At 35.6% G+C, this 15,014-nt stretch overlaps 2 protein-coding genes across 2 annotated transcripts in view; one reads left to right on the top strand and one right to left on the bottom strand.

Moving 5' to 3' along the window:
* Positions 1-2,563: 2,563 nt before the first annotated feature.
* On the top strand, positions 2,564-13,476 carry SEPP1 (selenoprotein P, plasma, 1). The gene is given in 5 exon segments (XM_011966496.1): positions 2,564-2,628; positions 4,972-5,187; positions 6,226-6,438; positions 8,564-8,681; positions 12,021-13,476. Coding segments are annotated over 4 exon segments (1,128 nt in total). The 5' UTR covers positions 2,564-2,628; positions 4,972-4,984; the 3' UTR covers positions 12,615-13,476.
* CCDC152 (coiled-coil domain containing 152) overlaps positions 10,989-15,014 on the bottom strand; it is a 64,961-nt gene continuing 60,935 nt past the window's right edge. Inside the window, exons 8-9 of the mRNA XM_011966500.1 lie at positions 13,895-13,978; positions 10,989-13,684 (exon numbers count right to left, since the gene is read on the bottom strand). Coding sequence (XP_011821890.1) covers positions 13,562-13,684; positions 13,895-13,978 — 207 coding nt within the window. The 3' untranslated portion in view covers positions 10,989-13,561. The remainder of the gene's footprint in view (positions 13,685-13,894; positions 13,979-15,014) is intronic.

Raw genomic sequence — 15,014 nt, 5'->3', positions numbered from 1 at the left:
CATAATCCTTGGCACTTTCTTTTGAAACCACTGAACACTTGGATGAAATTCTTTTGGGTCAGGAGGTTCCTGCTAAGCCCACGTGTAATGAAAAGAGGACATAGTGAAACACCTGCTTTCTGGTTGCAGATAGATCAATATGACTATTTAAATTTGTCAAGGAAATGAACTACAGGGAGGAATATCTGCTTTGTACAAAGATTTTTTAATGATACTCTTTGAAAAAAATGAGTATGCATAAGTGCATTTTAACTGGATTCTCAAAGAGATCTGGGACCCCAAAAGACGAATAACAGCTGTTCAGGGCAAGTAAAGAAAACTTGAATTTCAAATGGTAACCTCCTAATTTGATATAAAGTTTCTTGAAAGGAAGGATAACATCTGAGTCTCTTTGTATTTCCTGCACCTTGTACAACAGTATTCAGCCTATAGTAATCAGTAGTAGGGGATTATTTGGAAAAAAATTAATTGATGACAAAAGCAAGGCTTACTCGAAAACCATTGCTATCTAGGAATGACATCATTTGACACTGCTCCTTACCTCACCTACAGTGAGCATACCAACTTACAAGCGTTACCGGAAAGAATTTACCCCCTTCTGAAATAGTAGGAATTATCTATTTCATTTGTACACCTTGACATTTCCACACTTTTTCCATGCCCAACTACTACCATTAATTTTTATTTTTATGGTACTTACATTTGTAAAGATTTTATATTCCATTCTCAAAAAATCCTGTGGGATGCATAGGTCTTCTAGGAAGTATGACTTCTGTGACAATAAAAATGAGGCCTGATATCCCTCAGATAGGAAGTCTATTTTTCTATTTCCTTAAATTACAAAGAAAAGAGCAGTGGTCCTGTGAAATCCCATATGAATTCAAATTATACATGTAGAACACAATCGAGGTAAGTCTGTAACAACAGGAGACCAGAGTAACTTGTAACAGCAGGTGACTTTTCTAACAAAGGTCACACAGTGTGGGCTAAGCTAGCACCTCATCACTGCAAAAGGAAGCAAAACAAAAGGAAAAAAAAACCATTTTCTGTTTCTTTTTCTTTTTTTTTAAAGCAGCAACATAATTCGCTGGCTCAGCAAATGTTTTTCCCTATTACAGTTTGGGGAAGAACGAGACTTGGAGGCCTTGTTTACCCTTAGCCCTTCCTCCCGCCCCCGACTGTACCATTAAATCCTAGATACTGGGGTGACTGAAAAGGATAGGGAATAAATAAGTAATTGTCAAAATGTTTTCCCTATATTATGCATGGCAGGACTTGCTACTTTCTTTTAAGTTGGTAACAATCAGCTCAGGGGTTTGCTCTGGTTGCAAGGTCACTGCAAGAATGAACATTGAACTTTGGACTATACCTGAGGGGTGAGGTAAACAACAGGACTATAAATATCAGAGTATGCTGCTGTGGCTTTGTGGAGCTGCCAGATTAAAGCAAAGAGCAAGGAAGCAGGCTCGTTGGAAGGGGTTGTGTAAGTAGGAGCTTCGTGTTTTCTGACACTTTATTCTTTTAGAGTTTGGTAAATATTTTTTGAGTCTGATAAAATGTTTTTTTCCCATAGAATAGATTTAGAAAACAGGTGGGTAGAGGAAATAAAAATAATAAAAGAGAAAAAGGATAAGAGTCTGAACTTGGGTGTGGTAGGTGAAGTTCCCAGTGGGCACATTTGACAGTTCTTGATTTCTGCCCTGTCTTCTGCACAGCTGAGAGCAGAGGAAGCTGGAAAAATCCAAACGTTTTATTCTATAATCTGTTGTGATGTTATGTAGGCAGTATTATATGTTCAAATTTAAATATTTTCCACTGAAAGGCAGAGTAAGAACAAACAGGGAAAAAACCCAGCCATTTGGATTTGAAGAGCAGACACTGAAATATGCTCATTCTAGTGTCGTAGAAATGTCCAGGGATATTGTGAGCAGTTTCAGAAAAAAAAGTGGTGGTGGAGTGGGGTACAGCAGGTTCAGTCCACAGTGCAAAAGTGGTCACCGTTAAAGAAGCTAAAACCCATGTCACAATTAGGTGGTCTATGATTAAATGCAAAATTTTGTATTTTAAATGGTGAATAAGAGCATTCAGGTGAATTAGGGGCTTTCAGATGCTGGCCTAAAGTTCAGAGGTGGAGGACAGAGAAAGTTTGTGCATTTCCTGCTTTTTAATGAGGAATTTAAAATAAATGTAGGCCTGTATGTGGCCATCAGATCTAAGTTCTGCAATTGAAAAGTGGTGACGTTAGTGAAATTTACAACTACTTTTCAATTCTTACTGGATTAGCTTCCAGAAAATCCAATTGTGTTATTTATCTTCACTATTTTTGTATAGCTGTCTGACAACTATAATTATTAAAGGTTTATTGTGTAAGAAATAATTTTAAGAAAGCAAAATCGAGCAGCCTCTTGATTCTAATGACAGAAAAAATCCATAAGTGTGAACTCTAAGCTACAACTCTCTACCAATGGGTTATTTTTTCATCAAAAACCTAAATGAGGGAAATGAGTGAAATAGTCTTTTCATTTGTATTCACCATTCAGCTACTTGAAATACACGCTCTGGGCTGGGCAAGGTAGCTCACACCTGTAATTCCAGCAGTTTGGGAGGCCGAGGCAGGCGGATCACGAGGTCCGGAGTTTGAGACCAGCCTGGCCCGTCTCTACCAAAAATACAAAAATTAGCCGGGCATGGTGGTGGGCGCCTGTTATCCCAGCTACTTGGGAGACTGAGGTAGGAGAACTGCTTGAACCAGGGAGGTGAAGGTTGCAGTGAGGTGACATTGCACTATTGCACTCCAGCCTGGGCGACAGAACAAGACTCTGTCTCAAAAAAAAAAAAAAAAAAAAAAGGAAATATGTGCTCTGTGAAAAAGTGAAAAAATCAAATGCTGAATTTTTGTCAAGGTTCTATAACTACTGAATTTGTAGTCTAGGAAACAGAGAAACCCTAGCCATTCTATTAAGAAATAAAACAGCTTGAATTATTTTTATGTTCTCTTTGGCATCTTAGTGCATAAACAAAAATAGTTGGCGGCTATAGTTATTACAAGGTGATCTGTCTAAAAACTCTCAATATATTGCAGTAGCTAAGATGTCATGCTTTGGATTTGATGGAACTAGTTTTAATCCAGTCTCTCTTGTGACTGACTTACTCTCTGTGTGATCGTAGACAAGCTACCTAAACTCTTAGCCATGGTTTTTTTCAACTGCAAAAGGGGATAATGGTCACATAATTGTTTTAAGGATTCACTGACATGATATATAAAAGTGCTTAGAGCCACCTGAATATAGTTGTATAAAAGTTAAATAAACGTTAGCTATAATAAGGATAATTGTATTATCATTGTAAATCCCATTCTAGAGGAATTTTCTAGAAATAGTCCAAATATATCTTCTTCTTCTTAAAATATTAGAATATTTTAAATGTTAGAATAAGTAGTTGGGGTGGCCTTAAATAAGTAAGTTAATTTGTCCTCTCTCTCTATCTCCCTCTCACCTCACTCTCTCTGTCTAGTTTTTTTCTCTTCCTTTAGTTAAGTTCTTATCAAGATATCATATACAGGTAGGAGTTTTGATGTCTTAAATAATGTGAAAGACAATCAGGGTTAAAAATTCTTCCAGTGCATTAAAGCCCAGATCAATCTGATTTTAGCTTTTCTATTCTCCTCTTAATTCTGGGCTCACTCTAAGTAATTTACCATTAGCTCCCCACCTCCAAAGAAATGCATCTGCTTTTAAAAATCTCAAATCAGTGCTTGAAAATGTATTGCCTTCCCAGTTTTCAAATTGTGTCCTGATCTCTCCCCACAGACTCTTACATCAAAATGAGCCTGAATTACTTGTGAGAATTCTTCTTTGCTCCTCTCTGCTGAATGTGTTCCTTTTTCTTATTACCTGTCTACAGTTCACCTGTTTTTGAACCTCTCTGTTTAGAGAGCTAGCCCTAGTTTTCAGGATATTTCTAGTCAGGTATTTAAAAACATTTTAACTTCGTTGCTCAGAGGAAGCATCTTTTTACCAAAGAAAGTGCTGTCTAGTCATAGGAATTTTCTAGTCATAGGAACTTTCCAATAAATAGACTAATTTAGAGTGTGGATTTCAGTGAGTCTTATATGGTAGAGGGGGCGGTGATGTGCGATATTTCTACTTGGTTAGATACATAGAGCCAGACTTCAAGGAATAAGAGAAACAAAAGGGAGCCATACCCAAGAGATTTATAAATACAGAATGTTTGAACTTGAAGAGCTAAGGGCCCGACATGACCCACATTCATGTTGGTATACTGGCTTCTCTGCCATCACCTTTCTTCCTTGGTTCTCTTTTTTTGCTGGCTCTTTTCATTTCTGTGCAGAATTATCTATTTATCCCTTTTTTTCTTCTTTTCTTTTTTCTTTCTTTCTTTTTTTTTTTTTTTGAGACTGCTCTGTTGCTCAGGCTGGAGTGCAGTAGCGCGATCTCGGCTCACTACAAGCTCCGCCTTCCGGGGTCAACATCATTCTCCTGCCTCAGCCTCTGAGTAGCTGGGATTACAGGCGTCTGCCACCACGCCCGGCCAATTATTTATTTATTTATTTATTTATTTATTTATTTATTTATTTTTAGTAGAGTTTCACCATGTTAGTCAAGAAGGTCTCGATCCACTGACCTCATGATCCGCCCGCCTCGTTCTCCCAAAGCGCTGGGATTACAGGCGCAAGCCACCGCGGCCGGCCTATCCCTTTCTTCTTGGAGGATAGAAAGAACAGTCAGAACTTGGTGTGTCTCAAACAAAAGTCAGGTTGTGTTTGCAGAATGTTATATAAGTCACAGACTTATTTCTATAAGCCACAGTCTGAGCATAACTTTCTGGAGACAGAATTCATGGGCAAGGTATTTTTAGGGAGTGGAATTATGTCTGCAGGATTTATAGAAATTCATAGTTAGGACTGTGAAGTTAACTATGAAGAAGAGTGACAGGTTTTCTCTTTTACAGGACAGCCCCAGCAATGTGGAGAAGTCTGGGGCTTGCCCTGGCTCTCTGTCTCCTTCCATCGGGAGGAACAGAGAGCCAGGACCAAAGCCCCTTCTGTAAGCAACCCCCAGCCTGGAGCATAAGAGATCAAGATCCCATGCTAGACTCCAATGGTTCAGTGACTGTGGTCGCTCTTCTTCAAGCCAGCTGATACCTGTGCATACTGCAGGCATCTAAGTAAGACAGTCTTTCTGTGGCTTAAAATACCTTAAGGGGAAGGTTATTAGATACACACATGCATATAGACATAAAAGTGTAAACAATAATTTAAGTCACACTTTTGGAAAAACTATGTGTTTGCACAGAACATATTAGAAGAGAGAAACCAGGATGATACACACCAAAATGTTTACAGTGGGTTTCCTAGGGTTATGGAAATTTTTTCTTCTTTTTGTGGACCTATATTTTATAACTTCCTACTAAATATGTATTACTTGTGTAATGAAAATGTTCTAAAATGTACTTCTGCAAATAGAACAGTTACTTCAATACAAGAAGCAGAGAAGACTTTTGTCAGAGTAGAAAGAACACTAGGCTTGCTATCAAAGGTTTTGGGTTATTTAACAAATAAATATCAAATATATTTGTTGAGTTATTCACCAGATATTGATTGGGTGGAATTCTCCTTGCAGTCATCCAATGGTATCTGTGCAGGATTGGTTCCAGGATCCCCCTCACACACCAAAATCCATGGAGCTCAAATCCCTTATATAAAATGGCATATATAACCTATGCACATATTTTCACATGCTTTAATCATCTCTAGATTACTTATAATACCTAACAGAATGTAAATGCTATGTAAGTAATTTTTATACTGTATTGTTTAGTGAATAATGAATGACATTTTAAAAAGTCTACATGTTCACTACTATAGATGCAGCCATCTTTTTTTTTCCAAATATTTTTTATCTGTGGTTGGTTGAATCCATTCTACCTATAAGATACATTTAAAATATATACACTTCATTGTGCTAATTTGAGAACTAAATGAGCCAATGTTTATGTAAGCATAAGGTTTTAATTAAGCACAAGTTTTAAGTAATTCTAAAAATTAAAGTTTTAAAATCTTTCAGAATAATATAAATAGGTGCAGTATGGATTAGTTAAAAATAAGAAGGAGAGTTTCACATAGAAAATTAAGGAAGAGGGAAAAACCACCAATCAAATCAAATGATATTATTCATTTTATGTGTTTCTTCCCAAATATTTTAGATTGGAAGAACTGCGAGTAAAACTGGAGAAAGAAGGATATTCTAATATTTCTTATATTGTTGTTAATCATCAAGGAATCTCTTCTCGATTAAAATACACACATCTTAAGAATAAGGTTTCAGAGCATATTCCTGTTTATCAACAAGAAGAAAATCAAACAGATGTCTGGACTCTTTTAAACGGAAGCAAAGATGACTTCCTCATATATGACAGGTTCGTACATACAGACAAACACATCCCAAATTTAAAAATAACTGTTTCGTATCTATTTATTTACTTCCCATCACACATAATAATCTTCTTTACTGTTAAATACAATGCCATATTTCAGTCTTCATCTCTTATAATTTCTCTTTACCATTTAGAAGTAAAAATAACTCCTTATTTTTGAAATACTCTCATTTTAAAAAATTTCTATGACACTATACGCTGCTGGTTTTCCCCACATCCCTCTTCTTCTTTCTCCTTCTCCACACTTCCTCCGCTTCCACCTCCTTATTTTCTTCCTCCCACATTCTTCCTTGGTTTATTCTGTATGTGTTTGTGGTATTCAGGGCTGTATAGGTTTCCTTCTGTTGACACTCTGCACATTTTACCTGAGCAATCTCATCTATCCCTTGATTACAATTACAACATATAGTAGGATGATCCCATATATATATATACACACACACAAAGGTGAAACACAATGACTGAACTCCAGACCAGTATATCTACTTCATAGATACATTCACAAACATCTTAAATTCAATTATTCAAATCTGTATTGATTATCTTCTCCTAAAACATGCTTATACTTTCACCTTTGTGTGATTTTTATATACAACCTATTGGAGGCAGATGCAGCCAACCACTAGGGCATATAATCCTATAATTTTCAGACCCTGCACTCCCAGTCATCATCCACCATTTTGCAGGACGTCACAAAAACCATCATGTATGGCAAGCTTGCTGCCATCTACCCCTTCAGAAAACTGTGTGACAGGAATGTATTACTGATTCCTTCCATCACACTTCCCATCTCGGGTCAATAATCAAATTCTATGGGTTCTTAATCTTGAGTATATTTATCTCATATCCATAATTATTATCTCAAGTTACTTCCCAGTGACCACTCCTCTAGATTTTTCCACTAATCTCTTCACTTGATTTCTTCTTGTTTTGTATTTAATAGTAAGTTATTTAAAATAATATATTTGCTTTTGTTTATTGTCAAATAGTTTATAAACTGTTTATTCACATTTTTTTTTTTTGAAATGACTTTTATTTTTGAAATGACTTTTTAAAAAGTAAGGCATGTAAAAGATTTCACCATTCCAGGAGGAAAATACAGAAAATTGATTATCCCTGTAAATTGGCATTTTGGTTAAATAAAAAGAATGACCAATTTGTACATCCTGTACAATTCTAACCTAATTCTTTTGCAAATTAATAACTGTATTTTCTAATTAATTTTAATCTAAATAATTTTAAGGCTACATGCCTGAATTTCTGAACTGTAAAGTGAGTTATCATTTAAGCATGATCTGCACAAATCTACTTTTGATTCTATGAACAAATAAAACATTTATATTTTGAGGGAATCTCAATTCATGCATTATGCCATTATAAACATTCTTAGTTGGTGCTTTGTTTTCTTTGACTCTCCGGAGTCTGGTGAGCCCTACTTGGTCTCATACTAAATTTTAAAAAATTCACATTTCATTCTTTTAGGCCTTTAAACTTCTAATTTTCAGGATAACCTAAAAGTATAATCTTTTGATAGTCACAAAAAACCATATATACTAGGTAAAATGTGGGCAAGAAGAACATTTTAACCCCACCATTTCTGACAATGCCACATGTTCTAATACTTTTATTGTGCTGAAATTTTCATTGCATTAGACACATTTTTAAATAAATGGGCTACTGGCCAAGGCTTGGAGATCTTTTTGTTATGTGATGATTTCTTGTTGTGTCAAATTTGTGCTGCCTTAGCAGTTATGACAAGCTCAAGTGATTTTCAGAGCCTAATTTATAAGTTAGTGGTTTGGGCACTGGTAGAATTTGTAAGTTAACCACAAAATTGTATTTGACCAAGTCACAATGATGACATTTTTGATATTATATAGTGACATATCTATAACTTCAAAATACTAGCATGTAGTGTTGCTACGACCTGACCTGGTGTGCAGTGACTGAGAGCTCATTTGTAGCTCTCACCCGAAGAAATTTAGTAAAGGGGTGAAAGGGTCTTAGCTATAACCATTAAACCTATAACGCCTATCCCAGACTGTATTTGAGTAAGATCATGATACAGAAAATATTATAATGACATTGTATTTGTCCTTTTTCTTAGATGTGGCCTTCTTGTATATCATCTTGGTTTGCCTTTTTCCTTCCTAACTTTGCCGTATGTAGAAGAAGCCATTAAGATTGTTTACTGTGAAAAGAAATGTGGAAACTGCTCTCTCACGGTATTTTTCTGAATTATTTTTCTGGGGAGAAAAGAGGAAATCTTTTAAGAGATTATCATGAAACACTAACTTATTTAGATAACTCAGTGCTTTTGCAGGCGTACTAAAATAAATAACAATAATTTTTATAATTAAACACATATCCTGTCATCTAACCTTTACTTTATTTATTTATTATTATTATTATTTTTGAGAGGGAGTCTCCCTCTGTCGTCCAGGCTGGAGTGCAGTGGCGTGATCTCGGCTCACTGCAAGCTCCGCCTCCTGGGTTCACGCCAACTCTCCTGCCTCAGTCTCACGAGTAGCTGGGACTACAGGTGCCTGCCACTATACTCGGCTAATTTTTTGTATTTTTAGTAGAGACGGGGTTTCACCCTGTTAGCCAGGATGGTCTTGATCTCCAGACCTTGTGATACGCCCGCCTGGGCCTCCCAAAGTGCTGGGATTACAGGCGTGAGCCACTGCGCCCGGCCTAACCTCTACTTTAAAATATCTTTTGAAGATCGATGTTGATGCCTTTATCTAGAAGGGCTTTGGAAATTAAAAGTCAATGTATTGTATTTCAGTTACCACCAAATGATGTTGCATGAGCATAAGCGCTCAAAGAATTTAGTTAACACAAAAAAGCAACATTATTGTAGTATCCTGAACTTGTTAGCACAAGAACGTAGCAGTAGCAAAGCTTACCCACAGCATTACTTGGAATGGAACTGGGGCCAGAAACTACTTAATTTATTGAAGATGCAAGATTATCACATTTTTCCTGAAGCCCTTCCACTGTCTGCCCATCTGCAGTTTGAGTTTACTTCAGAATGGAATAAGTTTTCTACTCATTACTGATATTTATTTCCTAACAACCACGAAAATATTTCTTCCTTGTTATGAGAACTATATTTAAATCTTTTTTAAATATAAAAGGCACTCAAAGAATTTAATTTGTATTAACTAGACTTGTTTTCCTTCATAACAAAAAGGAAAATAATTCTAAACAATGTTCCATTGATAGGTCAGATTGGGAAAATTTGAACTTAGGTTTAAAAACAATTCTCAATTTTATTTGTAGGTTGTATTTCCTTCAGATTTTCCCCAGCTCTAAAGAAAGCTGCCTCAAATTTTTAACAAATTTAATTAATTAATTAATTAAGTTGTTAAGGAGTACAACAAGTTACTTACTCTAGTTATGTAATTTTCACATTTTAACCTTTATAATGATCTTTTGAGGGTTATTTTACTACTTTTAAAGATGAGGAGACTGAGGTAATGGAAGAAAATACTAAGAGTAATGACAGAAAAGTACTAACTCAACCTGTACTAAGCTTTTATTAAATACTAACTATAATGATTCCTCGTATTTTGGGATTATTTCTGTATTTCTCATTTGTGCAAATGCTTGATAGTTATAAATATGCCCAGTTATATTGAAAAAGTCAGTACAAGTTACCAAAATATGCTTAAAATGTGTGGATCATCTGTAAATACGAATTACAGATGAGACACTATTATTATCTGATATGCCAAATCAAATTGGAGTTTTTCTTTTTCATTGTCTCCTAGATACCACTGATTATATGACATATTATCTTATGTACTATTTAGGAAAAAAAATGCTGCTAAATTAATTAAAGTAGGATACAGTGAGAAAACACCACCAACAGTGTGGTACATTCTAATTTTAGAGATATTAAAATCTAAAGAAATAAGCATCACAGAATCAGTAAAATATAGTAATTCGTTTCTGAAATTAGACTACTGGCAAGGTGCGGTGGCCCACGCCTGTAATCCCAGCACTTTGGGAGGCCGAGGTGGATGAATCACGAGATCAAGAGATCGAGACCATCCTGGCCAACATGGTGAAACGCCATCTCTTCTAAAAATACAAAAATTAGCTGGGCCTGGCGGCACATATCTGTAATCCCAGCTGCTTGGGAGGCTGAGGCAGGAGAATCACTTGAACCTGGGAGGCGGAGGTTGCAGTGAGCCGAGGTAGTGCCACTGCACTCTAGCCTGGCGAAAGAGCCAGAATCTGTCTCTAAATAAATAAGCAAATAAACGAAAGAAATTAGACTACTACCATGGGTATTTGTGTTTGTTTAAACCTTAAACACTTTGAACATTATACAATATATTTTAAATATATATCAAATTGTTTATAACTTTGGAAGCAAACACTATTAGCTTCTAATGTAGAAGTAATTCAGAAATAACCAAATAAAGTACCACTTAGTAGTTGTATGCTAAAATTTAATTAAATTTATAACCTTTTAAAACCTTCAAAACATCAAAAGCATATCACTTAGTGAGTCTTTGGGTTTCTAAGTTGATTTTGCAATTTTATTTACAAATTAGTCTTAGATTGAGATTTAATGTTACATTTCTGTATCTATAGGTTTTGATTCTCTGATTGGTAGGTACCACAAAACAATAAAGACTTCCAGTAAATTAAAGAACTAGGATCATGCAGAATGGATATTACGGTCAGTGGGAGTTAGGCAGTAATTTGCTATTTTCAGCTGACAGCCTTATGGTAGGGAGACATTAGAAAAGCTTTGGTGAAGTTCAGAACGTTTCCTGGCATAGGATGAAGTATGAAAAATTAACACATTTGAGCAGAGTTTATTAGCATTTTTGAATTATCAGAGATAAATTAACATTAGATTACAGTATCATATAGTATTAGATGAGATGCACTGTTGACACAGGTGCAGAAGTTTCCATAGAGTTCAACTGATTTTCTTATTTTTTTTGTTTTTTTGAGATAGGGTCTGACTCTGTCACCCAGGCTGGAGTGCAGTGGCACCATCTGAGCTCACTGCAACCTCCACCTTGTGGGCTCAAACAATCCTCCCACCTCAGCCTCCCAAGTAGCTGGGACTACAGGCATGTGCCTCCACGCCCAGCTAATTTTTGTATATTTTGCAGAGACGCGGTCTCGCCATGTTGCCCAGGCTGGTCTCCGACTCCTGAGCCCAAGCAATCTGCCCGCCTTGGCCTCCCAAACTGCTGGGATTACAGGCATGAGCCACCATGCTCGGCCCAGGTCAACTGAATTTAGGATTTGATATTAAATTGATTTTCCTGCAATCTAAGTTCCTTTTGCCAGTTTACTTCATTTGCTTCTGCAAATATAAGTACAGTGGTTTGGCTTTCTTTTTAAGCCTTTAATAAAATGCCTAGGTGTTGAGACTAACATCAGACTCTTTCTCATTAATATAATAAAAAGCGAGCTCGATTCTAATTAACTACTTAGAATTTCACATATGTTAGCTCTACAAATCATTTTTCATGCATTATTCCTATATCTATAAACTTGTTAATAAGTGATTTATAAATTTGTTCCAGACTCTCAAAGATGAAGACTTTTGTAAAAGTGTATCTTTGGCTACTGTGGATGAAACAGTTGAAGCTCCACAGCCCCATTACCATCATGAGCATCATCACAATCAGGGACATCAGCACCTTGGCAGCAGTGAGCTTTCAGAGAATCAGCAACCAGGAGCACCAGATGCTCCTACTCATCCTGCTCCTCCAGGCCTTCATCACCACCATAAGCACAAGGGTCAACATAGGCAGGGTCACCCAGAGAGCTGAGATATGCCAGGAAGTGAAGGTTTACAACATCTACAAAAGAAGCTCTGACGAAAGAGATGTATAAATCAATTACTCTGTAAATTGCCCAAAGATTCAGAGCTGGCTCCTAGGAGCTGATGCTGCCATTGTCGACATCTGATATTTGAAAAAACAGGGTCTGCAATCACCTGACAGTGTAAAGAAAACCTCCCATCTTTATGTAGCTGACAGGGACTTTTGGCAGAGGAGAACATAACTGAATCTTGTCAGTGACGTTTGCCTCCAGCTGCCTGACAAATAAGTCAGCAGCTTATACCCACAGAAGTCAGTACCAATTGACGCTGAAAGAGTAAGGCAAAAAAGTGAGAATGATCTTCAAACTAAATATTTGAAATAGGACATACTCCCCAAATCAGTCTAGACACAATTTCATTTCCAGCACTTTTATAAACTACCAAATTAGTAAACCAGAAATCGAAATTAGATTTGTGCAAACATGAAGAAATCTACTGGATTGGCTTCCAGATTTTAAATTTTATGTCATAGAAATATTGACTCAAACCATATTTTTTATGATGGGGCAACTGAAAGGTGATTGCAGTTTTTGGTTAATATGTCTTTTTTTTTCTTTTTCCAGTGTTCTATTTGCTTTAATGAGAATAGAAACGTAAACTATGACCTAGGGGTTTCTGTTGGATAGTTAGCAATTTAGAATGGAGGAAGAACAACAAAGACATGCTTTCCATTTTTTTCTTTACTTATCTCTCAAAACAATATTATCCTTGTCTTTTCAATCTTACACTTTTAACTAATAAGTGGATTTTGTATTTTAAGATCCGGAAATACTTAACACATGAATATTTTGCTATAAAAGCATATATAACTATATTTTAAATATCCGTTTATCTTCTGTATATCTAAGACTTATATCCTTATTTTTACTATCACACATGAATAAAGCCTTTGTATCTTTCTTTCTCTAATGTTGTATCACACTCATCTAAAACTTGAGTGGCTGTCTTAAAAGATATAAGGGGAAAGATAAAGAATATTGTTTGTCTCTATATTGCTTAGTAAGTATTTCCATAGTCAATGATGGTTTAATAGGTAAACCAAACCCTATAAACCTGACCTCCTTTACGGTTAATACTATTAAGCAAGAATGCAGTACACAATTGGATACAGTATGGATTTGTCCAAATAAATTCAATAAAAACCTTAAAGCTGACTTTTTTGTTATGTAGGCTGTATGTGTATATTGAAACTTTCTATTGCTTTTAAATAAATACCAACTAATGAATTTACTGCTAAGCTCAAAACCGTCTACGCTTAAGGTGAGAATCTTTGTCAACAGAAAGGCGTTGCTCTAAATCTCGAATGGTATTACGAAGAATTGCAATCTCCTTGTTTTTTTCTTCTTGAAAATGTTGCAGTTTCTAAACAGAACAAAAAATTTGTTATTACAATTCAGAAATAATAAAATCTAGTACAAGGAACAACAAAATAACAATAAAGAAATACACTTCTGCTATAAATTGATATTTTAAAAAATACCTTACACTGTTAATAAGAATTAGATGATTTTTATAGAAACATGCTTAGAAAGTTTTCTTAAGCAACGAATAATGAGAGGAAAACTCACATACCCTTCTGTAGATACTTTGTGGCAAAGCAGTAGAATCCGGATATGATTTTGATTTAGTCTGAACTCTTGCTAGTTTGGCATCAAACTGAATCAAATTGAAAAAGTTATTGAAACTCTAGACAATTAGAAACAATTGTTTCTATAATTATAGTCCATGATATCCTTTGACATGTAATCTGTAATTTAGGTGTAAATTACAACAATAGACAATAGAAAAATCTTTCTTTAAGAAATAATTTTTCAGAAAGAGCGAAGAACAGAAAAACAAGATTATTGCATGGTAAAATTACCGGGAGAGGTTTTTTTTTTCTTTTCTTTTTTTAAAAGTACCAAATGCCTGGGCACTACTTTAGAGATTCTGGTGTGCAGCTAGCATCATTTTTTTCTCAAAACATCATGTGATTCTACAGTGCAGTCAGGGTTTAGAATCTAGTTTAACTTAAAGATAGGTAAAAATATTTTTACATTAAAATGAGTGCATTATGAAGAAAATGTAATAAACAGTCATGGGAGAAAACCTCACATAGCTTTCTGCAGGAACTTTGAGGCTAAACAGTAGAATTTGAATACGATCTTGTCGATATAGTTTGAACCCTTGCTGGTTTGAATTAAACTGAATCAGATTTAAAAAGTTCTCATAGGCCATTCTTAGAGGTCAGATTTTTTGTTTTTGCACAATATTCCATTGTATAACTCTTCTCTTCAGATTTAGTTAACATAGCCTCTCTGAGGACTAAGAATAAACTCTGAGATTATGTTCTGGTTTGAGGAGAGAAATGGTTAGGTACAATGAAAACAAATAACAAGGAGCTCTGTATACTAGTTAAATAATAGACCAGTGATAAGGCCCAAATGGCAAACAAAATGCGAATTTCCAAACAGAGGAGGATTAGAAGTTGGTGGTAGATCTTGAAACATGGCCTGTTAATTTCATTTGGCCATTCAGCCTTTCCTGTGGTTTGTGGTACACTTGTGGTAGCAGCAGCAACAAAGGGCATCTAAAGTCAACATCAGTCCTCTTTCTGCCCAATGATTACACATGGTACCTCACCAAGTACCCTGGGGATTCCAAAGTTTCAGGAATATGAATAGTATGTGATTTTAATTAAGACTTGTGAATT

The sequence above is a fragment of the Mandrillus leucophaeus genome, unplaced genomic scaffold (assembly GCF_000951045.1).
Source record: "Mandrillus leucophaeus isolate KB7577 unplaced genomic scaffold, Mleu.le_1.0 Scaffold119, whole genome shotgun sequence".
Taxonomy (NCBI): domain Eukaryota; kingdom Metazoa; phylum Chordata; class Mammalia; order Primates; family Cercopithecidae; genus Mandrillus; species Mandrillus leucophaeus.
This window is presented reverse-complemented; position numbering and strand designations above follow the sequence as displayed.